Source organism: Argentina silus, assembly GCF_951799395.1.
Source record: "Argentina silus genome assembly, chromosome: 1".
NCBI classification, from domain to species: Eukaryota; Metazoa; Chordata; class Actinopteri; order Argentiniformes; family Argentinidae; genus Argentina; species Argentina silus.
Genome location: NC_139655.1, coordinates 37,885,621 through 37,912,778, shown reverse-complemented (window position 1 = coordinate 37,912,778; position 27,158 = coordinate 37,885,621). Strand labels below are relative to the sequence as shown.

The window sequence follows — 27,158 nt, the reverse complement described above, 5'->3', positions numbered from 1 at the left end:
CATGTTTTACAGAACTCTTCCTTGACCTTTGACTTTACAATATCCTATGCCAGATGGGACGGGACAGGAGGGAAAATGCCTGATAGCAAGGCTTTACTTTGGAAGCAAACCATATCTGTCATATTCTTGCATGGCATCTTTGGAGGGTTGTTCATGCCACGGTCTCCTTCCATCTTTGGATGGTTGTTCATGCCACTGTCTCCTTCCCCACTTTGTGACAAAGCCCCATTACCGGGAACTGACTGTTAACAAGACTAGGTCTGGAGCAGGACAAACCAGATACAACAGTACCACTAAATGACAAATAATGCCTCTATGTAAATGGGTTTTTGTCCTCGTAACACATCCGATATGTGTAATCCGGTTACGGTTGTGAAAGTATTAATAAACTGTCCTCTCTTTCAGATAATTTCATCACTCATTGAGAAAAACCCACTATTGGCTGATAGACTAATGAATAATAGTGATATCTAGGCTAGGAACATAATGTAATTCAATGTGTGATGATTTCAGAACCATGGACAGCATTATGCATCCAGAATGCGCGCACTTGCTCATCATAGCACAGAGTGGCAAATCACTGAGGTTTTAGACCCTATTCAGTCCCTCCCAGTCTTGAAGTTAATTTAAGTCATATAGCAAATGTTGATTGTCGCTGCCTATTAATTAACAAGTGAAATAGGTGTATTCATAGCTGAAAGGGCAGTGTGAATAATTGTGGCGGCCTAGTGGACTCCGGTCCTTGTGCGTTGTCCCGCACTGCATCTTCAGGTCCATTGTCAGTAAGGACATGCCCAACTCACCGGCGCAGACGTCAGCGAAGAAAGTGGTGGGCTACAGTAATATAAACACTGCCGGTCTAGTCCAGCGACGTGTGTTTTGGATTTTAACTACCACACGGTGGAGCACAGCCTCGCCAAACTTTCTGATTTATACCAACAACTGAGAAACAAAGTTATTCCCAACGAGCACGTAACGATGTACTTCATTCCAATCTTGAAAAAAAAAAAAGTGACTGTCATAAACTTTTAAGGATTGTAACCTCTCTGACAATTCTTCGGTTCTCAAAAATTCCCAAAACACATTAGCTCTTGTTCAATGCACTGTGCGCGCTTGAGCGACGAAAACAGATTGCAATGATCGTATCCAACGTGAGCCTCAGCGGCTGCATAGGGGGCAATAGCACGCTGTGTGCCGGAGACGGAGAAGGACACCTGGAAGCAAACTCATATCGTACCCTCAGCCCGACTGGACATCTGGTCGTCGCAGTGTGTTTGGGTTTTATTGGCACCTTCGGATTCCTCAACAACCTCCTGGTTCTTCTCCTGTTCTGCCGTTACAAGGTGTTGCGGTCGCCTATCAACCTGCTGCTGATGAACATTTCCTTCAGTGATCTGCTGGTTTGTGTGCTTGGAACTCCGTTCAGTTTCGCGGCCAGCACGCAGGGAAGGTGGCTCATCGGAAGAAATGGATGCGTATGGTATGGCTTTGCCAATTCACTATTAGGTAAGAGTACAGTAAGTTTCTAATGACCACTTAGTTTCAAATGGAGTTGCAAAATGAGTGCGAATATTCATGGTATTCTAGTTTTTCATAGTTCAATTTTAAATATCAAAATAAAATGACAAAGACATCGGGTGTCTGCGTGAAGTGGATGATGCGTCTTAGACTGTCCATATTCAAACTTTCAAACAATAGTCCCTAAAACGTATGGATATTATAATAATAATAATAATAATAATAATAATAATAATAATAATAATAATTAAAAAACACATAGGCAACCAGTTGTCATTGTGCTACTTTGTTGAACCTCATTATTGCACGTCCCTTGATGTGGTCTAGTGAAAAGCGTCTATGGGGTAACACGTCTCACCATATTAGGTATTTTCTGAGTTATTTAGTCTAAACATGTTAGAGAAATGTAGATTGTTTAGTCTGATAACATTACTAACTATTCGCATTCGGGGTGATTGTGTCGGCTAAAATATTCAGAAAAAGCTGTTTAGAGCTGTAGGGGTCTACCATGTAATTCCATTTTTGAAAATAATATGTCACGTTTTTTGTAGCCAGTTCTGTAGCCTACTATATCTAAGTGATTGTTTGAAAGTCAAAGATCGACCCTCACACCCATCAAGAGAATAAGTATAAATCGTTATTGCTCACTGGAGATTCTGTCAAACATCTAACCCCAATCAACTACGTTACGTTATAATGAGTTATATATTGCTATTGTATTGTAATCGATTAACATGCCCAATGCACATGACGCACAAACGTGGCTATTGCGTCCTCTTGTCAAGATTGCTAAGTGCTGAATGCCTGTTGAGTCAGTTTCCTGTGACTGTACATTTGATTGAATTTTGAATATTATCAGGTAGCTTGGAAATTGTTTTAGAAATTTACCTTTAATGCTGTTTTACTCTTTCACCTACGTTTGACATTTCCCTTAACTATTTGATTGGGAAATGTCTCATGATATGTCTCATGGGATTAATTGTCTGTGTTAGATGTGGAGTAGCCCCAGTCTGGCTTAACTTGAAGGAGAGCTAAATATGAGCACACTGCTTTGTTGTTATCGTTTGTCCTGTTGCACTTTGGGTTCAAAGTTCAGCACTGTCTTCATTTTGTTCATTCATTGCAACACAGTCTCCTAGCAAAACGTGCAGTACAAGGCCACCATCACCTGCTCATCTGCATGTTACTGTAACACTTAAAGCCTACACGAGGCACTATTAAAGGGTTAAACATCCCCCAAAATGTATTAAGCACAACGTTAGCAACACAACTACGTACTATAGTACTTTGACTTAAATATTTGCATACACTACAGAATTCCAGAAATCTTAACACCGGATAACCTCTCACATTTTGCAACGACCCTTCCCCAAATCTTTGCCTCTTACTGTCACTTTCTCGAAGATGAGGGTTCTCACACTACACAACTGAATTCATACTTGCAATACTTTCAAATCCTGGTTACATGCCCTCCCTCTGCCGATTGCTATTGCCTGATGCGTGTATGCACACATGTTTAGCCGGTAACTATAGTGTGCAGGCGGGTTCCCAAAGTTTTTGCAACTACGGTACCTCTTGTGAACTTTTCTCTCCCACCTTTAGGACCAGAGGGTGTAGTGTAGTGCTATTTTCTTTTTGCCGGTGAGCTCCCCCCAAAGAAATCTTATCATAAGAGCAGGCCCCGTATGCCACCTATATAGGGTTCAGTTCATCAAGGGTCTCAGCTCACATGGAATGTGTTTCTCACCACTGTCAATGAACTAGTTAATTGTGGGAGCGCACGGAAGGTCATTAATTGTATTTAGACTGTGGTGAGCCGTCATTTAAAAACTATCAATGGGAATTTTTAACATTAATATGTATAAGAGCTCCGTTCACCACCCATACGATAAAAGCTTGTGCCGTCACTTTACAGAGCAGATGTTGTCAATGTCTCAAACTCTAAGTCCAGCCTGACCTCATCAATCATTTTGTTTGGTATTCTACGTAAAATAATGTCCCAGAATCAGTAAAGATGTTTACGTGTTTGGGCAGGAAGCTATAAATGGAAGATTGCTTTGCTAGGAGGTAGGTTGGGCATGAGGGAGGGTGTATAACATGTCACCATCACGACTTTGGGGCAATTTTGACAAAATAGCTTTTAGTGTTTTTGTTAACAGAATTAGCTATGTTAGCCTATGCCTTCACCTGACAACTTACCATTACCCTAACCACTCAAAGTTAATGGCTAACCCTAACCCGAACCACCCAGAAGTTAATGCCTAACCCTTACCTTAAAGACTCAAAGTTAATGCCTAATACTGCCTAACTGCCATGTATGTTCATATGGAGGTCACACGTAAACATCTTTGCGATTTCATATAGAGATCACATGTAAAGATTTTTACACATTCTGGGATATTACTTCACGTACAATATTGTATAAATGATAATGAGATAACGTTGGCACGCCAACTCTTACACACAAACATTGTTTCTTCATCCCTCAGGCTAGATTATTGTGACATGTGTAAAACGTTATGCACTTGTCAAGTCATCTGTAGTTTCTCTCTCTTCAACTCCCCTTGAATTTTTCAATCTTCAATCTGAAAGGAAGCTCACAGTATCATACTCCTTTCTCAGGGACGCTTTTACAATTTCGGCAGGAACATTTCATTGCAAGCTTTTTCTCTTTCACTTACTGCTTACTTAGTTATCCACTATGTCTCAGAGACATTAAGCTGTTGCGCATTACTTAAATTAGGTCCTGAAGTGGTACCACAGTGCGATCTACAATGAGCCAATTTGCTAAAACCCCTTTGGCAAATTTTGGCATCAAAATCTGAAACTTGATGGGCTGTAGCAGGGCACCGTTGCTCCCCAGACACCAACAGAGATCTTTTTTCATTGGCTGTAGATGAGAAATTGCTCAAACGGAGTCAGTGTTAAAGAGAATAATCTCACTGTGTCAGTGTTATACACTCAGGCAGGATTCTTTATGATAGTTTGTCACAAAAATATGATGAAGATCAATAAATGTTTCCTCCATCATGTGCCTATTAAAGTTTATCACTGTCTGCAACAAAAACATATTATAGGAATACACTTCACTTTTTTAGTATGTGAATATTTCTTTGTTAATTACTGTAGTATGAGTAAGATTTTGTCTTATAGTTTCACCAGATTCAGCTAATCAACCTATCATCAAGACCTTGATTAGCAAAGGCTTATGTATTAAATCTGAATCTCAAGTTCGAAAGAGATATCATGTTAGAGTTAACCAAGCCATCTTGAACTTAAGTACACCAACTTACCCTCAAAAAGTCCCTCAAGAAGCTTATGATATCAGGGCAATTTGCTCTGGAAGGATTGTTTTTATTTTCAAAGCTATCGTATGTATGTAGTATTTTTATCCCTATCTCACTGATTTTTATGGCTTTTCTACAGCAGGGTTAGTTTGCTTGGGGTTCTTGGCTAACTAGAAACTAGCAGCAAGTTGTAGTTTCCTTTGGTAATGGAGATGATCAGGAACCAACAGAACTAGTTTGTGCTGGTTATGGCTCGGCCTGGCACGGCCTGGTTCCTCTAGTGGAATTGCGCCGTTAGTGTCCTCCAAATAAATAGGGCTGCAACTAATGACAATATTTTTTTTGTGTTGTATTTTTGTAGTCCCATCCAATATTCCAATATTGTTTTTGTTTTTTTCTTTGAAAATTCTACTGAATAATCACTTTCAATGACTAGGGACAGATTTCAGTGGGGGCTAGAGGTCTTGAGGTTAGAGATGCAGGCCAGTAACCAGTTGGCAACCAGCTGCAATATGTGTCTTGGGTTGGGGTTTGTAAAAAAAAAAAAGTATCATAAAGATTGTATTGTATTCTCAATACCACCATAATACACCATAATTAAGACCCATAATAATGTTAATTGTGTATGGTGGGTGGAGGGAGTGAAGCATATTAGTAATGAACATAGTGTAGATTCCTAATGTCCCAAATGCTTCCTGTCTCTGTCATGTCTGTGGAATGTGACACAACATCTAATGAGACCAATGAGATCAATCAGGGAATGGAAGTGTATTGTTTGATGGGGAGAATTGTCAGAATCACATCGACATTATTAAACAGTTCAGAAGAAAAAAAAAAAAAAAAGTCCCAAGCACAATTGTGATATGAAAATATACCAAGCAGTGATTGAACATGTAGGGTTCATTCCTTTCTGTTTTCTCTCCATATTGTGTTAGTAGAACAGTACTGTAGCATTTACGTGATCACACACTATATGAAAGACAAACAGCAAATGAATAAGAGACTACCGTGAAACAGAAATGGCTCTAGTGAATTTCACTTTATTCAGAGTGTTTATTTTGAGGTTCTCAGATTAGGCTGCACTCTGTGATCACACCAGGGGAGTGGGGGGTGGTGAAGCCAAGATGTGATGTCAATGTCCCAGTCCATAAGGTCCTGCTTTTAATAACAAGTCCCATGTCAATTGCATGTCTGAGAGCTTGCCCATTATTGGACCGAGGCATCTGCCGGGTTAGCCAAAATAACCTAGTTTCCAAGTCCAAATTAACATTAAATCAGATATGCATTATGTCCTAAGGCTGAGCACTGATTGGTTCCGCAACATAATGATGGAATATTAGATTTAATATTTGCTGCCACTCTGTGGGAGTCATGGAAGAAAGGCTATGTAATTGTATTTTAATTTCAGTCATTATTTGGCTGTGTAGAGTGGAGCATCAGCTGCATTGGAGGGTTTACTGGACATTTTTGAGTCAGTGCACAAGCAGACTGGGCACTGAGTTAAATAAAGTCAACAATCACAAAAATGTTTGAAGTTTAAAGCCACATGGACCAAAAGAACTAGAAAAAGAAGGTGAGAGGTCAGGTTCTAGCAGCAGTGACTGGATTTGAAATACTCCTCTCACAGATACTGCAGAGCAGGTGGTGTGTGCATTGAGAGGTTACAAAATAATAGGATGCTCTATGAAAGCTTTCGTGTCATCTATTCATCATATAATTGGGCCCTTTCGTGACTGCTGAATGCTGCATGCCATGAAACGATAAACAAATACAGTTTACAGTTGTTCTCGATCTCTTACACCTATATTACACATATATGAGCACAAGAGTAAACATTTTTGCAAAACAGTTAGTAATTTCTCATTGGTTTCACACAAAGTACAAACCTATTGCAAAAACCTTAAACACAACAGTAAACACAACACTCTACATAAGAAACACATTAATAATAAGAAAATAATACAAAACTGAATTATTTTCCTACGGCACATACTTCCTGCAGAAGTAATGGGAGAGTGAAACTTGTTTTCTTCTTTTGGCTCGATAGTCAAAAATGTTGGATTTTAAATCAAACAATTACAATGTGCTTTTATTTGAGGGTATTTGTGTACATATTTATTTCACCATTTATACATGACGAGAAACACTTTCTATACATAGTGCCCCTATTTCAGGGCACCACAAGTAATGGGACAAGTAAATCAGGTTGTGTCCCGTCACATAACTTGTGCAGACTTAAGTTAGCTTTCAACATCTAGTATTGATTGCGTTTGACTTTGGAGTCTGCTATTGGTGTCTGTCAACATGAGGTCCAAAGAGGTGTGGAGAAAAGTTTGGAGAAAAAAGTATCTGCCCAAGACTTACAGCACACCACCTAATCTGTAAAACATGTTGGAGGGGGTATGGTTTGGGAATGTATAGCTGCCACTAGAACTGGTTAACTTATTTTAATTGATGATGTAACTGCTGGCAGCAGCAGAATGTATTCTGAAGTGTACATCCTTGTCTGCTCAAGTACAAGCAAATGCCTCCAAATTAATTGGATGGCGCTTCATCATACAGTAAGACAATGATCCAAAACATACTGCCATAGCAACTAGGGAGTTTTTCAAAGCCAAAGTTCTTCAGATTTAAAACCAATTGAACATGCATTTAATAAAGATTTTAGGCAAAAAGACAAACATCTGAACATGGCTGCAGTACAGACCTGGCAGAGCGTCACCAGAGAAGATACCCAGCATCTGGTGGGATGAATCAGGCAATTATTGCATACAAAGGATTGTGGACCAAATATTAAACATGAGTGCTTAATTTGGACATTTTATGAATCTGTCCTGTTACTTTTGGTGCCCTGAAATAAGTCTAAAATGGTGAAACCAATATCTACATTAATACCATCAAATACTGTATGGTCTATATTGTATGGTCTATACCATAATGTGATAGTAATTGTTTCATTTCGATTCCAAATGTTTGAAAAATGCTTGACTGGTTTTCCTGCTGAATGAAATTCTTATATTCTCTATAACTAACTGGTTATAGCTACTATTTTATGTGTCATAATGAAATTAATGGTGGAACATTTATTAATACACAGGACAAGATGTTATAATCCCTTGTGCCATGATCCAAGGTAAAACAGATGTAGAAGGCCAAATCAAACCAACAAAGCGAGTGATATATCCACCATTCGATGCAACACCATAGCAAACATCAGGCTACGCCGTCATAGGTCTACGGAGTCATTCCTCAGGTGGTACCATTCACCGGTTACCTACTCTAGCCAACTGAGGTAAGCAGCATGTCATTGGGGTTATCAAGTGGGCACCTTCTGTCACCGGTGTTTCGTTAAGTTAGGCCCACGACACCTCGAGAAGGCTTAACTGTGTAGTCCAGCGTCCTGGAAACACCCCCCTCAACACCACTACCTCAATACTATCTTTAACTTAAACCCTACAACCAACCTATCAGCCTACCCACCCCATCAGTGTGTGTGTGTGATGCCCTATCTAGGGTAAATGTTTTCTGTAAGGTAAGGGAACGGTGTATGTGGGGGCCTAAATAGTGTGTGCATGTGTTTATGTTTATGTCTTTATATAAGTGTAGATGCAGGGATTCAAACCCTAATTTAGGGTAGAGGGAAGGGTTAGAGGTGGGGAAGCCCCCGGGTGGATACGGTCCCGGATTAGGGAAAGGAGGGGTGAGTGTGCCCTTTATTTATGTTGTGGGGGAATGTTTGTGTCCGTGCAACTTCATGGCTAGCCTACACTGGCTAGCAGTACTAACCCCCCCCACCACACTATGACACGATATCCTCTCATAAATATAGCCAAACAATGGCAGTACAAAACCCCTCACCACCACAATATGACACGATGCCTTCTCATTAATATAGCCAAACAATGCCAAGCTATGCTACCTCATGCTCTAGTCAAGTCGCTGTTGCATCTTACCTTTAACGGGAACCCCAGCTACTGATCTTCCGCCTCAGCCACAGCCACTGGCTAGCGCTCTCCGCTGCTACCGACATATTCTTTATCGCCAGTTTCAATTCTCGTCCGCGAATACCCAGCTCCGTTAGCAGTGCATAGGTTGTCTTGGCCACAAATCCTCGACAACCAATTTCCACTGGGCGAACAAAAGCGGTCCACCCACGCTGTGTCGCGTCTGCCGCTAATTCTGCATATTTAGCTTTCTTTCGTTCATAAGCCTCGTCAACCCGGTCTTCCCAAGGGACCGTGAGTTCGATAATATAAACTAGCTTCTGTGCTTCAGACCACAGCAGCATGTCTGGCCGCAAATTAGTGCTAGCAATTTCAACCGGTACGATTAGCTGTTCAATTAAATCTACCTTTAACTTCCAATCTGCGCCAGTTCGCAACTGTCCCTGCGCGCAGCTGCGCCCTGGCCTCCTTACGCCAGTCTCTCCCTCTCTTATAAATGCAATGTCTTTCCGCTGGCCACTACTAGCTAGCGAGTTTACTTCTAGCCGTTTTCCCTCAACTGCAGCAGCTAAACATTTCAACACTTGATTGTGACGCCACGTGTATCGCCCTTGAGAAAGACTGATTCTACACCCAGTCATTATATGCCTAAGTGTGCATACGCTGGAACATAACGGGCAGGCAGCATCCTCACCCAACCATTGATTAAGATTTTGGGGAGATGGCAGTACGTCATAAGTAGCCCCTACGATAAATTTAATTCTGCTTGCCTCCATGCTCCACAAATCCTTCCACTTCAAGCTTCTCTTCACTACACTCTCCCAGTTTACCCACTGGCCTTGTTTTGCCTGTGCCACCGCCCTTGTACATCTTATCATCTCCTCCTGTCTGTGTATTTCTTCCACTACCAGTTTCCTCCTTTCTACTGCTGTTGCCTTACTCCACACAGGTTTTCCTGCACACAGCCCTAGACCTCCACGTCCATGCTGAACCTGCCCAATGATATCCCTATGGCTAAGGGCTGCCTGTGCCTGTTGCACTGCCTCTTTAGGCTTCCACTTCCTTCCAGTTTTAACTATGGGCGCTGCACTTCTAACAACTGGGTCCTTTGACTGGGTTAGAGTCATTTCCAGTCTAGCCTTGGCACATTTAAATTCCTCTGTCAGACTAGAAATCGGCAGCTCTAGCATGCCCTTTCCATACAGGGCCACACTGGTCAGACAGCGCGGGGCTCCAAGCCACTTTCTAATATTAGAGTTAATCAACCTTTCCATTTTTTCAACCTTCGATATGGGAACCTCGTAAACTGTCAGTGGCCACATCAGCCGAGGCAACAATCCAAACTGTAGGCACCACAACTTTAGCTTGCCTGGGAGCCCTGACTTATCTATACCTTTGATGCCTTGAATCATCTCCTGCCTCAACTCCTCACATTGACTCTTGTCATTGAGGCTTGCGTCATACCATCTTCCTAAGCTTTTAACCGGTTTCTCTAACACTGTTGGAACCACTTCCCCACCAATGAAAAACTTTTTATCAGCTATCTTCCCTTTGACAATGGAGATACTCCTAGACTTGCTTGGCTTCACTTTCATCCTAGCCCATTCTAGGTTGCTATTTAGTTTATCCAGTAGCCTCCTAGTACAAGGGGCTGTTGATGTCATAGTTGTCATGTCATCCATGTAAGCCCTGATTGGTGGGAGGCGCAGCCCTCCCTGCAACCTTTCCCCACCCACTACCCATTTCGAGGCTCTGATTATGACTTCCATTGCCATGGTAAAGGCCAAAGGGGAAATTGTACAGCCTGCCATAATGCCTATCTCTAGCTGTTGCCAAGCTGTAGTGTACTCTGCTGTAGTAAAACAGAGTTGAATGTCACAAAAGTAAGCTTTAACTAACCTCTTTATACTGTCTGGCACTTTAAAAAAGTCAAACGCCTCCCATAACAGACTATGCGGTACTGACCCAAAAGCATTCGCCAGATCCAAAAATACCACATGAAGGTCTTTCTTCTCATGTCTAGCTGTCTGAATTTGATTCCAAATCATGCTGGTGTGTTCCAAGCACCCGGAGAAGCCTGGAATTCCAGCCTTTTGCACCGTAGTGTCAATTAAGCTATTCTTTACTAAGTAACTAGACAACCTCTGTGCCACCACACTAAAGAAAACCTTCCCTTCCACATTAAGAAGGCTTATAGGCCTAAACTGACTAATGTCTACAGAGTCTCTTTCTTTGGGAATAAAAATTCCCCCTGCTCTACGCCATGCCCTAGGAATAACCTGTTTCTTCCAGACTACCTTCATCAATGTCCATAAGAACCTCAGCACATCTGGCGCACTCTTGTACAGCCTGTAAGGGACTCCATTGGGCCCTGGGGCTGAAGACGCCCTAGCCCGCCTTACTATCTCTTGTACCTCTTTCCACCTAGGTGGGCTATCGTCACACTGACTGGTTATCTCTCCAATAGGTGGAATGTCAGGGGGGAGGGGTAGCTGTCTAGACCTTTCTCTGTCTCTATGCACTTCCTCCAGATGTCCCTCAAGCTCCTGTTTTGGAGCCCTAAGGCTACCATTTTTCCCCTTACTAAATAACGATTTCACAAATCTAAATGGATCTTTGTAAAATGCTGTTCTAGCTCGCTCTCTCTTTTTCCTGTTTTTCCTAATGCTCTCTGCTCTTCTTAACACTGCCAGTCTCTCCTTCACATCTACCTGCAGCCTATTTAACCCTTCCTTCTCAGCCTCTGTAGCTTTCCTCCACTGTTTCCTGAGCTGTCTTCTCTCCCTGATAAGTCTATCCATTTCCTGTTGGCGCCTAGATTTAATTACCTCAGTACCTGTCTTCTTCTTTTTCTCGGACACGCCAAATCTTTCTGCTCCATAATCATAGATAATATCGCCCATTTTCTCCAGTTTACTCTCGGCAGTACCTTTCAACTTGTCTAAAATCCTACTCAAGTCACTGTTGATACCTTCCCATACCCTGTTTTCTGAAGCCCCTGGCCATTTAACTCTCGGCTTCTGGGCACTAATCTTTTCCCTTTTGGGCTGGCTGGTCTCTCTGTCTTCTTCAGTGCTAGGACCTACTTCAGGGGTGCTGATGTCCTGCGAACTGTGGTTTACTTCCTGCCGCTGGACTTCAACCGACTGACTTGACATACTTCTGAGGAAATAATTGTCAATGCGGGATCCCTGTGTTCCCTCTACCAAGCACTTCCTCCTCCCTTGATGGATTCTAAGACCCTTCAAAGTTGTTACCTTTTGCCAGCCGCATGAACAAGTTTGGAGCTTCTTCCCACCCATCTCTGATCTAGTGCCTTCCACAGCCATGTTTTCCCTACTCGTAGTCAGGTCCGTTCCAGAGTCAATAACCATGTTAGCCATAGATGAGTCATCTTCCGCCCCCGCTCTCGCAGACTCTAGGGGTGTTTTTCTCAAAGTCGTTTCTGTAGCTAGGTAGGGTGTAACCACTAGGTTTATACAACCTTGGTTACTGCAGCATTGAGTTGCTAACCCAATGCCGCCCCGGTGGGGTCTATTTCCTCCTGTCAGCTGTCTTTCCATTCTGTCACAAGGTCTTTCCCTAGTTGTCAGCTGCTCTATTCACAACAGTCACTAGCCTAAGCTAGCTTTAGCATTTATTAATACACAGGACAAGATGTTATAATCCCTTGTGCCATGATCCAAGGTAAAACAGATGTAGAAGGCCAAATCAAACCAACAAAGCGAGTGATATATCCACCATTCGATGCAACACCATAGCAAACATCAGGCTACGCCGTCATAGGTCTACGGAGTCATTCCTCAGGTGGTACCATTCACCGGTTACCTACTCTAGCCAACTGAGGTAAGCAGCATGTCATTGGGGTTATCAAGTGGGCACCTTCTGTCACCGGTGTTTCGTTAAGTTAGGCCCACGACACCTCGAGAAGGCTTAACTGTGTAGTCCAGCGTCCTGGAAACACCCCCCTCAACACCACTACCTCAATACTATCTTTAACTTAAACCCTACAACCAACCTATCAGCCTACCCACCCCATCAGTGTGTGTGTGTGATGCCCTATCTAGGGTAAATGTTTTCTGTAAGGTAAGGGAACGGTGTATGTGGGGGCCTAAATAGTGTGTGCATGTGTTTATGTTTATGTCTTTATATAAGTGTAGATGCAGGGATTCAAACCCTAATTTAGGGTAGAGGGAAGGGTTAGAGGTGGGGAAGCCCCCGGGTGGATACGGTCCCGGATTAGGGAAAGGAGGGGTGAGTGTGCCCTTTATTTATGTTGTGGGGGAATGTTTGTGTCCGTGCAACTTCATGGCTAGCCTACACTGGCTAGCAGTACTAACCCCCCCCACCACACTATGACACGATATCCTCTCATAAATATAGCCAAACAATGGCAGTACAAAACCCCTCACCACCACAATATGACACGATGCCTTCTCATTAATATAGCCAAACAATGCCAAGCTATGCTACCTCATGCTCTAGTCAAGTCGCTGTTGCATCTTACCTTTAACGGGAACCCCAGCTACTGATCTTCCGCCTCAGCCACAGCCACTGGCTAGCGCTCTCCGCTGCTACCGACATATTCTTTATCGCCAGTTTCAATTCTCGTCCGCGAATACCCAGCTCCGTTAGCAGTGCATAGGTTGTTAATTACATTACATGATACTGTTTTGATGCCCTGATTTGCTTTTATAAAATGTATTTTGAAAGTTGTAGTGCAAGAATTATGGTGTTTTGGCAAATGTGTTAATTGTTTTGAAAAAGTTGAATACCGTTTCAAGTAATGTGCTCAAACAATCAAGGAAAAACGGTAACTTTGGAATTTCTAGTTCTTCTTTCTCTAAGTCAGGTCTAGTAAATGGATGACTTACTCACCCAGCTAACAACAATAGACAACAATGCACACCTCACGCACGCACGCACGCACGCACGCACGCACGCACGCAAGCACACACACCCACACATGCACACACAGTCTAATGTATATGAGTCAATGAGCCTATTGAATCTGCGCTGTGTAGTCTGAGTATGTGTGTCTCTGCTCTCGTTCCCAGGCATAGTTTCTCTCATCTCCCTGGCGGTGCTCTCCTATGAGCGCTACAGCACCATGATGGGCCCCACTGAGGCAGACTCCACCAACTACAGGAAGGTAGCCTTGGGCATCGCTCTCTCCTGGGTCTACTCCTTGATGTGGACCCTGCCGCCACTGTTCGGCTGGAGCCGTTACGGCCCTGAGGGGCCCGGGACCACCTGCTCCGTGGACTGGACATCCAAGAGCACCAACAATATCTCTTACATCATCTGTTTCTTTGTCTTCTGCTTCATCATCCCCTTCTTCGTCATAGTTTACTGCTATGGTAAACTGCTGCATGTCGTCAAACAGGTGAGTAGAACAACTTTTAAAATTGTTCTCATTCAAGTCATCCCGGGTCCCAGAATCTCATCTCTTGGTTGAGATTCTGAGGGCGGGGTAAGTAAAAAGTGGGCACGGAAGTCCACACCCCTCAAAACTTTTCACTGTAGTGAGTTGCTCGCCATGGCCTCCTCTGCCCGTGCTCTTGTTTACAAACTAATTTGCACGCATTGCACAAAATGTTAGCTGAAGAAGTATTTTGATGCCAGCATTTCCCAGGTGAGCAGTATGCATTCGATTATCTATTTGAAAGATTTGTTGAAATCTGAAATTTGTTGAAATGAGTAGTGAGACTACTCATTCAGTAATATGTTTTAACTTTCACTGTATGAGTTAGCTGACAGTCATTGTATTGTTGACTCTAAGTCAAAACTAAGGTGGTTATTATTACTATGTTGACTAGCCTGCAGCAATTTCTGTATCTACATATTAACTAATACTGCTCCAAATTTTTACAATGTTCAAGGGCTGTAGCCCCTTTAAACTGTCATGAACTCTGAAGTGAGATAACTTTTGTTTTCCTCACTTATCTCTGACTGAAGCAATTTGAGTAGACTATAAGGCTGCCTTCTCTCTCCTGGGAGGTTTCTCTCAATGCATCCACACATTGATTCGTCGAAGACAGACCCAGAGCAATCTTTTGAAGATTACAGCTTACTCAACTCTTAGGGCATCATGTCTTCTATGATAAACACATAATAAACCAATATTTCGATTATTTTAATGAGTAGTTCTTTCCTTTCTTGTGTTGTTCTGGAGAGGCAAAGTAATGTGGTTCTCTTGTTGGGTGAGTGCTTCACCAATAAAGCAGAGAAGCTGACAGCATTGAATTCCCCAATCTAATAAAGTGCTCGTCTTTGGGCTGTGCCACATGAGGATAACAAAATCGATTCATCTCTTTTAAGCTGTGAGAGGCTCTGCCATCTCCACTTTAGCATTGATAAATAGCCAATCAACAAAGGGGAGGGGATGGGGGGACGTTTTGGATGATGCAGCTTCCCTGTTGTGCGTGTATGGAAAATGCAAGCGTTTATCAGCTGAGAGGAGTAGATCGTGGAAGAGACTTTCTCAGTCCTGTGGTGGATGTCTAGGATTTACCACTCTGTACTTCAGCTTTTCGGCGAGAGAGAGAGAACAATGGGGAGACTTTCTTATTGATCAATCGGCGTTCAACATTTCACACTTATCCACCTTCCTGTCGGCAAGATGTGTCTGTACCTTTATTGTCGCTCTCCCCCACCACTCCCTCCGAAACCACCGCTATCCATATGGTAATTATACAGCGTTTCTCAGAACAATGGCTATAGAACTTTAGAGGTGTGGCAAGAGAAAATGTAATCACAGTATCAATGTATTTTCCATAACAGTCCTCACACAAGGAACACTTCTTCCCTGCATCTTGTAACCCTGACATGGGACCTATAGGGGAACCAGAAGACCCTATGCAACCATCTTGTTTTAGTTTTTAAGCAGGGCCTTGGTTACTTTTGCAGAGTTAAAGGGGAGTCATTCTACCCTGATGTCATTCTGCATCCTTTTTTAATGTATTATTTGAATTAGCCATGGAAACCTTGTAATGTTCTGTAACACGCTTGTTCCTGTGGGCAATACTCACAGGGCTGAGATACGTATACAGCCAACACTTCCAATGGAGAGAGTACTTACATTTGACATTTATCTGTTATCTGAAACACTCATTGGCAAGGTCATGAGACAGAAGTTATTGGACTGCTCTTGTACTGTTTGTGGGCCAGGCTCTCCTGCTCTCTCTCTCTCTCGTTTTCATCTATCATCACTTCATCTAAAGCCAGTTATTGTGTACTTGTGTGGGTTATTGACGAGGGATACCCAAGGGGCTTTACTCAAAAAGGAAATCAAAGACTAAATCAAAGTCTTTACAGGTTCCCTTGGGTTGCTCACCGGGTGGCTACTCCCTTACTGGCGTATCTTCTTTACTTGCTTATTCAGATGGCTAGCCTACTTGCCAGTAACTTGCTCTTCCGTCCCCTTGTATACTTCTGCCACCAGCCGGCGCACACAGAGAGAGCCTCTCTCTGGGAGCTCCTTTATTCACACGGTATGCTCATCAGCCCTAATCGCTCACAACTGAGTGTTCCCGGCCTGAACCCATTTTATGTAACCAGTGTGCTGATCTTCCTCTGTATCTGCCTCTCAAACACAATGTTGTACTTTGTGGCAACCAAGCCAGGTGTGTATGTTGGTGGACTGTCCAGGAAAATGTACCTGTAATATGTGATCAGTGGCCGGTCTAAGGGGAGAAGCCGGCCTCAGGAAAAGAGATGGGGCTTTGATTATTTAATTTAATTTGGATTTACAGCTGTTTCGTAATCGTGACATAGAATTATGCTCCCAGTGGCACCTTAAATTGGCCCACAGTCCCCCATAAAAGGTCTTCAACAAAGACACATACTAGAGACTCAATATAACACAATAGCCTGTGTGTGTGTGTGTGTGTGTGTGTGTGTGTTTGCAATGATTACACTGTATAAGAGGACAACCAGTGAAACCAAGAATGTGAGCTTTGAGTGTGCTTAAGTGTGTGCATACTCGGAAAAATAGTACCTGCCTTGGGTAATTGAGGGGAATTGCCCAGCCAGATGCCATTTGCAAGCTGCAAATGTAGGCAGAAGAACTGTCCTAAGCACCATTCACACTGGAGCACCGATCCGGATTATTCCCAGGTAACACCAGGGTCAAGTTCAGTGTGAATGGGTGTACACACCCAGGTACAACATACCTTGGCACCTCATAAAATACCTGTGTAATTCCCAGGTTCTTACCTCTGTGTAATACAATACACATACTTCACCACTCTCTGTAATTATGCAAATGAATAAATGAATATAGTATTGGATTGATTCGTGCGGTTCTAATTTGCATTCCTTACATTACAACTAACAAACTAACAAGACAATGTACAGATATTTAGTTACCTTTTCCAACAGTTGTGGAACTGGAAACAAAATATTTGTATTATTATCCAACTACAGTATTTCTAGGGAATGCTACAATCTATGGACAAGACTGCCATTTTATCCAAAGCAAACTCTGTATTCCTTTTTCTTCACAATAAAAGAAAAGTTTAAGGGAAGGCTTTGTCAATGTTCTTGTGTGCGGAACTGCCTGACATTTAACTGTCTGTGCCTTCAATCTGACATCCCAGATGTAATGTGGCTGCACAAGAACTTTATGACAAGTAACATGTTTCCGAAGCACGTCCCTTCAAGTCAATCACAATAATGAAATTTGGTGTTCCGGCATCTGTAATCTGTGTAATCTACATTTAATTATCCTTTATCTTAGGTCCATATTTGCTCAAAAGAAATTGCTGCCCTTAAAATATTGACACAGGCCATCGGTTCAGTAATTTGGTCAGAGGTATCTAATTATTTTTGTTAAAACATACTGTACAAAGTAAGGTGATGTATCATGTGAAACCTTATCAGTGTTGAAATAATCTTTTACCAAGGGACATTGTGTTATTTTGCGGTAGGATTTGGTATTATTCTTTAAAGGAGCTACACATTACATGTTCACAGTATTACAGCATATAATGGCCTTAAAAATCAGCAGGATTTTGCGAAGCAGTAGTTTTTAAAACTAATAGCTCCCCACCAATGTTTCGGTTGGGTATGGTATTAGCATACACATATGCCAATCTGTTGTCAAGTCGTAGCTTGTTACAGAAAGTAGGCAAATCAAAACTGTCTGTAGCAAACATTTATTATTACCTGTTCACCTTTTGTCAAACACATCACAGTAGAACAGCCAATAAGACAGCATAGTATTGACAGAGACATAGGAGATGGTTTCAGAACTGTCAAGAGAGTTCCAAGATAATAACACCTAAGTGGTCATTTTGACTGTAAATCATTTCAGAGGGAAACTGGTACCTGCCAATGCTGCATAGTGAAAGTGCATAATGTATGTCATATTTAAATAGAAATTCTCTTAATTATACTTTTAAAATGTCAGTGTGTTTTTGTGTGTGGTATGTTACTTTGATTGTGTGTGCTTGTGTACTACTTTTGGTTATGGTAAAAGCTTTTTCAATCACCCCTCATCCACATGGATGATGCACACTACAAATGGCAATTGCTCACTTCATCACAGTACAGTTAGCTATGGAGTGGGGTGCAGCAACTGGGTGACAGACATTTATCCCTCAGTTGTCAGTATTACCCTCTCTCGTCTAACCATCTACGTATATCTATATCTCTAACCTTCTCTTACCTATATAACCTTCTATCTATCTATCTATCTATCTATCTATCTATCTATCTATCTATCTATCTAACCTTCTCTCATTTATCTAACCTTCTGTCATCTATCTATCTATAGATCTATATACTGTATCTATCAATTCAAGCCATCCAACCATCCAACCAACAAACCAACCAACCATTCATCCATCATGCCAACCCACCAATCAAACCATCTTTAACTGTATCTGCTACTAAAATAAGACTCTCACTTTCTTTCAACTTCCCTGCAAATCTCTCTATCTATTGTCCAAACCATCTTTAAACTACCAAAATAAGACTTTTCAAGCCCACAAAGTTTCTTCTGGAACTTATTTTTCTAGTTCTCTTTATTCTAATTCTTCAAATTTTTCGGTATGCTACTCCTCCTACAGCTTTTAAGCCCTTCACACCAATCCAACTTTAAAACGTGCAGGGAGGTCTAACTTGAGTTGCTTCCATTTATATTTTTCAAACTCATTATACTTTTTTAAACTATTCAGCTTTTTACTCCAAAACCTCTATGTTTTAACATGGTGGAATGTTGATTTTCTGAGAACCCCATTGTTACTACAAATGCTATGGAATTTGTTCTTTCAGAACTCTTGAATAAAAACAACAGGTGACCTGCAGAACACATTCTTAGAATGATTACACAACAACTCTTGGCTACCAGTTCTACCCCACTGAAAGCACTCTCAACCACTAAACCAATCAATTCTCTACCCACTCCACTGAACTACCCCAGACTCATCTTATCTATCTATCTATCTATCTATCTATCCTATCTCTGTCTATCTAACCTTCTATCTATAATCTTCTCATTGTCTTACATCAGGTATTGTCATTCTGCTATCTGTCGTAAGGCAATGATGATCTTTTAACATACTATCTATTTAACCTTCTAACCATCTATCTTTCCAACCGTATATCTATATAACCTTTCAACAGCTACCTAGCCATAATACTTTCACCAGTCACTACTGCTTCACTATATATATATAACGCATACTGATTAGCCTCTCAATTATTGATCAGTCTATACCTTCCCACTCTCATCTATCCATCCTCTCTTTCATCTATCCAACCAACCAACTAATCATCCATCCATCCATCCATCCATCTTTAACTTTATCTGCTACCATAATACTCCTTATCTATCTATCTATCTATCTATCTATCTATCTATCTATCTATCTATCTATCTATCTATCTATCTATCTATCTATCTATCTATCTATCTGTCTATCTATCTATCTATCTACAGTGCCCTGCATAATTAATGGGACAGTGAAGCATTTTCTATTCTTTTGGCCCTACACTGCAAACATTTGGATTTGAAATGAAACAATTACTGTGAGGTTAAAATAGAGATTCTCAACTTTTACTCTATGGTATTTGTGTACATATCGGTTTCACCATTCAGAAATTACAACACTTTTTATGCATAGTCCCCCCTTTTTCAGGGTACCCAAAAGTAATGAGACAATTGGCTTGAGAGGTGTTTCTGGTAAGTCAGGTGTGTTCTGTCACATAATTTGTACAGACATAAGAGAGCTGTCAATGTCTATTATTCAACAGCTTTCTATGTAAGTAAAGAGAATTGTTTGATCTGATAGAGTGCTGGAAACATGTTCTATATGTCCGCATGTTAGTCAATGTGGTCTTATTAGTACACTATGCTACTATTTAGCACACTACCTCACCGGGCAGCCAAAACTAAAGCCAGCTAGCGTAACAATAGCCACAAAGTATGTCATCTGGTGTTGTAAAAACAACAATAACCATACCATAACCCAAAATAGGACATAATATAATTTGATTGCAAAACCGTGCATACATTAGGTGAAATCCTTATCAAAGCATGAGATGTGCATGATGCAGCAGATAAATCATATGTGTTTGCCTTTACAACATGATGCCTTTATGGTGATCTTCGTCCTGCTTGTTTGATCTGCTGGTTTTGATAGTTCGTAGACCCATTGATTCCAGATGTTATTGTTTCAATGAATGTTATTGTTTCAATGAAAACTTCACTGAGTTTGGATTGACTTGAGGATTGACTGTGTATGGTGTGTTGATGCAAATGTGTATGGCGGTGGAGTACAGATAGAAGAGTAGTAGTATATTAGATTACATAAATATGGTAGAAAGGGGGCGGGGTGTTAAAATTAGATTAAAAATTCATATAATGTTAATAATATGTTGAAATAGGTTTGAAATGGGTTTGAAATATGACTGTTGAAACAACGACCTCAACGGACATCATCAAACTTTCACTTTGGGCACTTTATTGGCCTGTCATAATAATAATAATAAAATAATAATAAATATAGATAACATACAGTGATGGACACAGACGTCAGAGATGGACACAATTTCAGCGGCCAATCAATGTTTTAAATGTTTGCTGGTCATGATTAAGCAGCAGTAGGATGAATTGTACAGAAACCAGCCCAAGTACAACCAAATGCCTCCAAACTCATTGGACGGCGCTTCATCATACAGTGGGACAATGACCCAAAACATACTGCCATCGCAACGAGGGAGGTTTTCAGGGCCAAACAGTGGAAAGTTGTTGACTGGCCAAGTCAATCTCTAGATTTAAATCCTATTGAACAGGAGATATAAGGCAAAAAACATCCTCAAAATAAATGACAACTGAAAATGGCTGCAGTACAGGCCTGGCAGAACATCACCAGTCTTTTTAGGTATATGTATGTTTGGTTTATGTATGTTATCTATATTTACTATCATTATTATATGTTATTATATTTTATCAATGGTTCTACATCTGAATTACAGCAGTGGCCTCTCTGATCAGATTTTTCATGTGTCCACTCATCCACTCCCTCTAATACATACTGTACGTTCATTTCTACAGCTGTCTACATTCATTCCTTCCAACTTCAGTCCACTTCTTAGACTTGAGTGACATTTTCCATTGTTTCAATGCTTTTGCCTTATTTAGACTTGAAGAGTGGATACAGCAAGCTTTTCGCTTGAGGCCATAAGGGCACTCTGATATGTTTTTTGAGTATTGCTTACCTTAGGAAGATTGTATTCTTCAACCATGTTTCCTCTTCAGTTTGTACATTTGACTTCACAATATGTTATTAAGAAGTGCACACCCAAGGGACATTGTTGAGTGGACAGATGAACCCTAACCCTAACCCTAACCCTAACCCTGACCAATGAACATTGTGTTATGGATATGCTACTATCAGAAATAGCAATAGCATTATGCATAATAACACCAGTGTTTGGGTTATTTAAGATGATTACTCTGGACCACATCCAAACTTGAAATATGCATGTGTAAATCTCCCATTGACATCATGACATGCCAAAGTTTGTGTTGCATGCACATCTCAAGATAGGACTTGTTCCCATGCTGATAATGCATGGATGTTTTGGTATCATAATGCAGTAACTGTTCAATTATGGCATGGGTTTGATCGCCTCTTGGCCACAGTTCATCATCAATAAAAGTATCAATAATAAATTGAGTGTGAGCGTGTTTGCGCATGCATGCGTACAATTAGAGAACACAAGTGATGGACTGTTAACCCCTAAGCATTAATTAAGGCGGTATTAAGGCCTCACTGTGTAATTGGCTCAAATAATATCTAATAACACAAATGATTTGTGTTAACTGGAAACAGGTTTATGTCCTTCAACGCTCTTAATAGCACACTGCAGGACCAGTTTATCCTTGCAATCTCACCATATTATTCTAAATAGCTAATCTCCTGAACAAGGGAGCAATTAGTTACTTGACCTTGGTCATGACTTCTTCAAATGAATTATTTTGTGTCTCCTTGGAATGAAGGCATGCAGACACTAGGGCTCTTTAGGGTTCTGTAAACCATCCAGATATTTGGGTGGGATGACAGAAGAGAGGCTTATCCAAAATTAAGAATTTGAGGCAACTCATGAAAGAGATTACACATAATCTGTGGAACACCAATATCCCAGATTTTTTGTTTCAAGGTAATTTTGTTTCAGTTCTTTTTATATGGGTGGTTTTTTAGAGCCGGCACCATTTGCTGCTGATCTGAAGCACTCCATGTGTTAAAGATGTCACATCTTTGTGAGAGCTAGTGTTCGTGGTGCCTGGAAATATCTAAGCCATACCACTAGCAGGAGTGGGATAGCTCTGTTTACCTGAGCATTTTACATTCCTCCTGCCCCCAGGGCAACATAACTGTCCATACAAATTTGTTTCAGTTCCTATAGCTCATTCAATTTAAATTTCAATAGTTGTATTTATTGTAACTTAATGTTTTATTTACAAGATTGTCAGTTCAAACCTCCTCCTGTTTTCAAAAGATGTGCATCTGTTAAACTCAGCCCACTGACTTTTTATGAACCAATTGGACGTGTTCTTCCCTTAACCAATCAGATTGCTTGCTCTGAATTATGCCACCCCAACTGATTCCCTCCAGACATCCACTCTCACAAGTTGTTTATGTATAAACATAATGCTTTAGAAAGCAGCTGGTGATTTCTATTCTCCAGCCTTTGATGGATTTACATGCCCCTCTTTCAATAAAAGCAACAATCATTCTCTTGTGTCTGACCTCCCAGAGGGAGTACACCTTGATAGTGTGACAGAGAGGGATGGAGGGAGAGAAGGCGGATGGGAATGGATTGTGAGTGTTTGTGGTGGGGCTCAGTCAAGCATTACGGCTTCTTGCTGAGAGAGCCCTTTACCGGCGACAAGTGAGTCTTGGCAGGCCACTGGAGCTTCATGTAGGCTAACGTGGGAGACACAAAGCGTAGAATCAATCACATTTAACTGTTACAGCTGATCTGGCAGAACTCTGTGTGGATTCAGGAATTTAAATGCTACAGTGAAAGCTGGAACTCAAAATGACTGTTTGTGTCTTTGTGAGTTTGTTCAAGTTCTAGTTCAAGTTTATTTGTTACGTCTCATACACGAGTACAGGGAGTACAATTCTTGGGCTCGGTTCCTTGACAATGCAGCAAACAATACAAATAATACAAATATGCAGTAGTGCAATGCGGCAGGACAAGACAATAAGTGACGTAGTGCAAGATAAGTGAGACGGTTGGACAGTGACAATTGTTGGGGACACAAGACAATAGACGTGACACAATTCAAGCATAAATAGTAGAGTTTGTGTGTGTCTGGGTGTGCACAAGCATATACTGTAACTGAGTGGGTGTAAGTGTGAGCCTGCTTTGGAGTGTGTGTGTGTGTGTGTGTGTGTGTGTGTGTGTATGTGTGTGCGTGCGTGTGTGTGTATGCGTGTGTGTGTTTGTGTGTGTACATTTCTTTGTTTGGTGGGGTGTGTGCAAGTTTAGTGCCGTGTCGGCGGCCTATGTGTGCGTTTTTGTTCTGAGCTTATTGAAGATGCTGCACAACACAGAGAGCCAATTTTAGATCAATTTTGAGGTGTGAAGCATTCTGAATTGTAGACATGTTTTTGTATGACACTTAGCATTTGTGGAATGTCTCTGACTGTTAGTTTTCTCCTGCGGAATAGAGAGAAGATGAGACAGTAGAGTTAGATCTGATTGGTGAGGATGTAGCTTTCTGTGGCATTTATGTCCTGGCGTGAGATATCGACTTTACTTTGATATCATACACAGCTGTCAAACCATGCTAAAAGAAATCACAAAAACTATTTCACAAGAATCTACAAGGGATTACTTTATTCTCCTTTTTAATAATGTTAATAGCCTAGATCAGGCCAGTAAATCACCACAATCACGTCTTTATGTTCCGTATTAGTGACTTTAAATTATGTATTTTGGCTCACAGCAAGATGAATCTGACTTACATGAAAATGAAAAAGGTAAAATATACAATATCAAAGATATGAAGTTCAGTCTGCACTGAATGTTTTTATCTTTTTCCGGAACTTTCAGTTCCATCTCATCTCTCCCAGGGGTTTTGCAGGCGTTGACAGTACTTTCTAGAAATGTCCCAGACCAGACCCCATTTATTTGGCAGATGTTAAATCACATTTTGAACAGTCTTAGAGGACAGCCTTGCAGTGGTGTGGGTGGGAGGTTTCTGGGTTGTTTAGTGAGGTGCGTCGCCAATGACCACGTCCCTTTAGGTGGACGAGGCCTGTTTGTCTTTCCTCTGTAAACAGTGTGGTGTCATTTGGCTCTCTGGTCAACACAGCGTTGTTCAGCTGTTCGGACATGTGTCATTTATCACCCAACTCCCAGCATCCCCACGTGTGTGACATCGATGTGACATAAGTGGCCACAAGGGGGCACATATATCCAGCACCCTCTGCACTTCGAGCACCTTTTGGGAAATTCATTGCTGTTGCCTGTGCATTACACCAAAGGCCCAGATTACTCTTTCCACCAGGGTATTCTGACCCTGCCTTACACTCATCCAGTATAATTACCAGCAGGTCCATGTTGTCCCTGGCGCTGAGGAAAGAAGAGTGCTCAGGCTGGTGTGGTATCGACTGCAGATGTGATTTTCACAGACCAGCACAGAGTCATCTGCAGTCATTTAATCCATTTAGGTTGTCTACTGCTTTAAATTGATTGATTATGTGGATTAATTAGGCACATTAGAGCACTCTAATCTGCGGTTTGGTGGTGTCCTCTAGCTAAATTGCTGGCTGGCTGAGGGAAACACTGGATAGACTCTCAGGCTCAATTCCTATTCTCTGAGAATGAGAAGTCAACTTCACTTGCAAACTTCACTTGGGGAAATCCCCCAAAAGCCTGGATGAGGCAACAGCCTAGACACAAATACTATTCCTATTCTTGTGGATTATAAGTGAAGCTTGTGTTGCTATGTCCTCAACCTTTGCTTTTACTCCCTCCAAGTGAGTCTGCATGGATGTTGACTCGCTGGGCTTGAATCTCCCACAAAGCAATGCAATTATTTCTGCACCCCATTACGAAAAATATAAAAGCAATGCCTGCTGTCTACTGCCAACATCCCGGGTGTTCTGGCAGGAGAAAAACACCTCATTACAATAATAGGCTTTGCAATATGATTAATCTCAACGATTCCATGATATTATGTTGTAGCTTTAATTTCATCCAATATTTAATTCTGCCTATTAAATACTATTTAATTCCGCCACTCTACATGGTATCATTTTAGATCCTTCCGTTTGTATAACAAATCTAAATTAAAAAAAAAAAAAAAAAGTAATGGGACAGTGAAGCATTTTTTCTTCTTTTGGCATTTAGGTAGACCACTATTGCGATGCCAGTATGAACCTTTTAAACACTGGCCCACTGTATATAACTAGGGCCGGGGGCATTCCAGTAACACTCTCCCTCTTCCCTGTTTCCCCTCTCTACTTTCCAACTGTCTAAATAAAAATCAATGCATGATGATTGTTCAACACGTGGATTAAGAAGGTTCTACAGTCCCCTGAATAAGTAACGGGACAGTGAAGCATTCTTTCTTCTTTTGGCTCTGCACACCAAACATCAAATTAAATTAATATGAGGTTAAAGTAGAGATTCTCAGCTTTTATTTGAAGGTATTTGTGTACATATTGGTTTCTCCATTCAGAAATTACACCACTTTTTATGTGTATTCCCCCTATTTCAGAGTACCCTAACGTAATGGGGCATATTTATCAAATGTCGAAATTAAGCACTCATGTTTAATATTTGGTGGACAACCGTTTGCATGCTGCCTGAAGTCTGTGACCCACTGACCCCACCAGATGCTGGGTATCTTCTCTGGTGATGCTCTTTTGATCAGCTTTTGTTTTAGGGTATTTGTGTACATATTGGTTTCACCATTTAGAAATTACAACACTCTGTATACACAGTCCCCCTATTTCAGGGCACCAAAAGTAATGGGACAATTAGCTTGACAGGTGTTTCTGGTAAGTCAGTGTTCCCCCAAGTGAAAAAAAGTATATTTAAGTATAAATAATATGCTTAAAATATAAGTATAAATACTTAGAGACTGCTGTACTGTTAAAGTAAAGTTGTACTGACTCTGTACTACGGTGTACTTACTCGAAGTGTACAGAGACGTACCATAGAAGACAGGAGGTGGGCGTGGTTTATACTGGAAGTCACATTAAATCGGGCAAATGTTGTATTTTCTAACCTAATATTCATTGGCAATGCAATTGTTATGCCTTCAAAGCATCAAATTGATTTAATATTGGCATATAATTAATTATGAAATATATTTCCACATCCTCATACTGTACTTTTCATCACTTTTCTTTTTAACTATACTAAGTTTTATGAACTGTCTGAACACCTTTAACAGGGAGACATTGAACAAACAGAAACTGAAAAAAATGTTTTATAAATCAAAATATTCTGTTTTGCATTGGAAATAGAAACTATTTACTGGAATTTAATAATCTTAAATTCCAATGATGCTGCGTTCACGTTTCTTGATGTGTTAACTTTACTGCAGTTCGCTAGGGAAAACGTGAATTACTACTTTACAACAGTAATTACATAACAGTAATACATTAACTTTTTGCCTTTTTTATATATATATATATATATATATATATATATATATATATATATTTATTATTTTTTTTCCCCCTACTGAACTAAGTTTGGATAGACTGCAAACCATCTGAACCCCCCCCTAAACTAGCTGGGGGACACTGACCAGTCAGTTTGAACTAGGAAAATTAAGCTTTATAAATCAAAACAGTCTTTTAAACATTTTCTCACTGAGCACTTTCTGTAAGGCTATACCTCCCTAACATGGGAATAATCAGTTTGGACT

General features: G+C 40.9%; 1 protein-coding gene across 1 annotated transcript in view; it reads left to right on the top strand.

Annotated features, from left to right (window-relative positions):
• Positions 1 to 1,136: 1,136 nt before the first annotated feature.
• The window catches only part of tmtopsa (teleost multiple tissue opsin a), a gene marked incomplete at both ends in the record, with an annotated part of 45,041 nt that continues 19,019 nt past the window's right edge, over positions 1,137 to 27,158 (top strand). Inside the window, 2 exons of the mRNA XM_083668186.1 lie at positions 1,137 to 1,506; positions 13,807 to 14,135. Of these exons, the coding sequence (XP_083524312.1) occupies positions 1,137 to 1,506; positions 13,807 to 14,135 (699 nt within the window). The remainder of the gene's footprint in view (positions 1,507 to 13,806; positions 14,136 to 27,158) is intronic.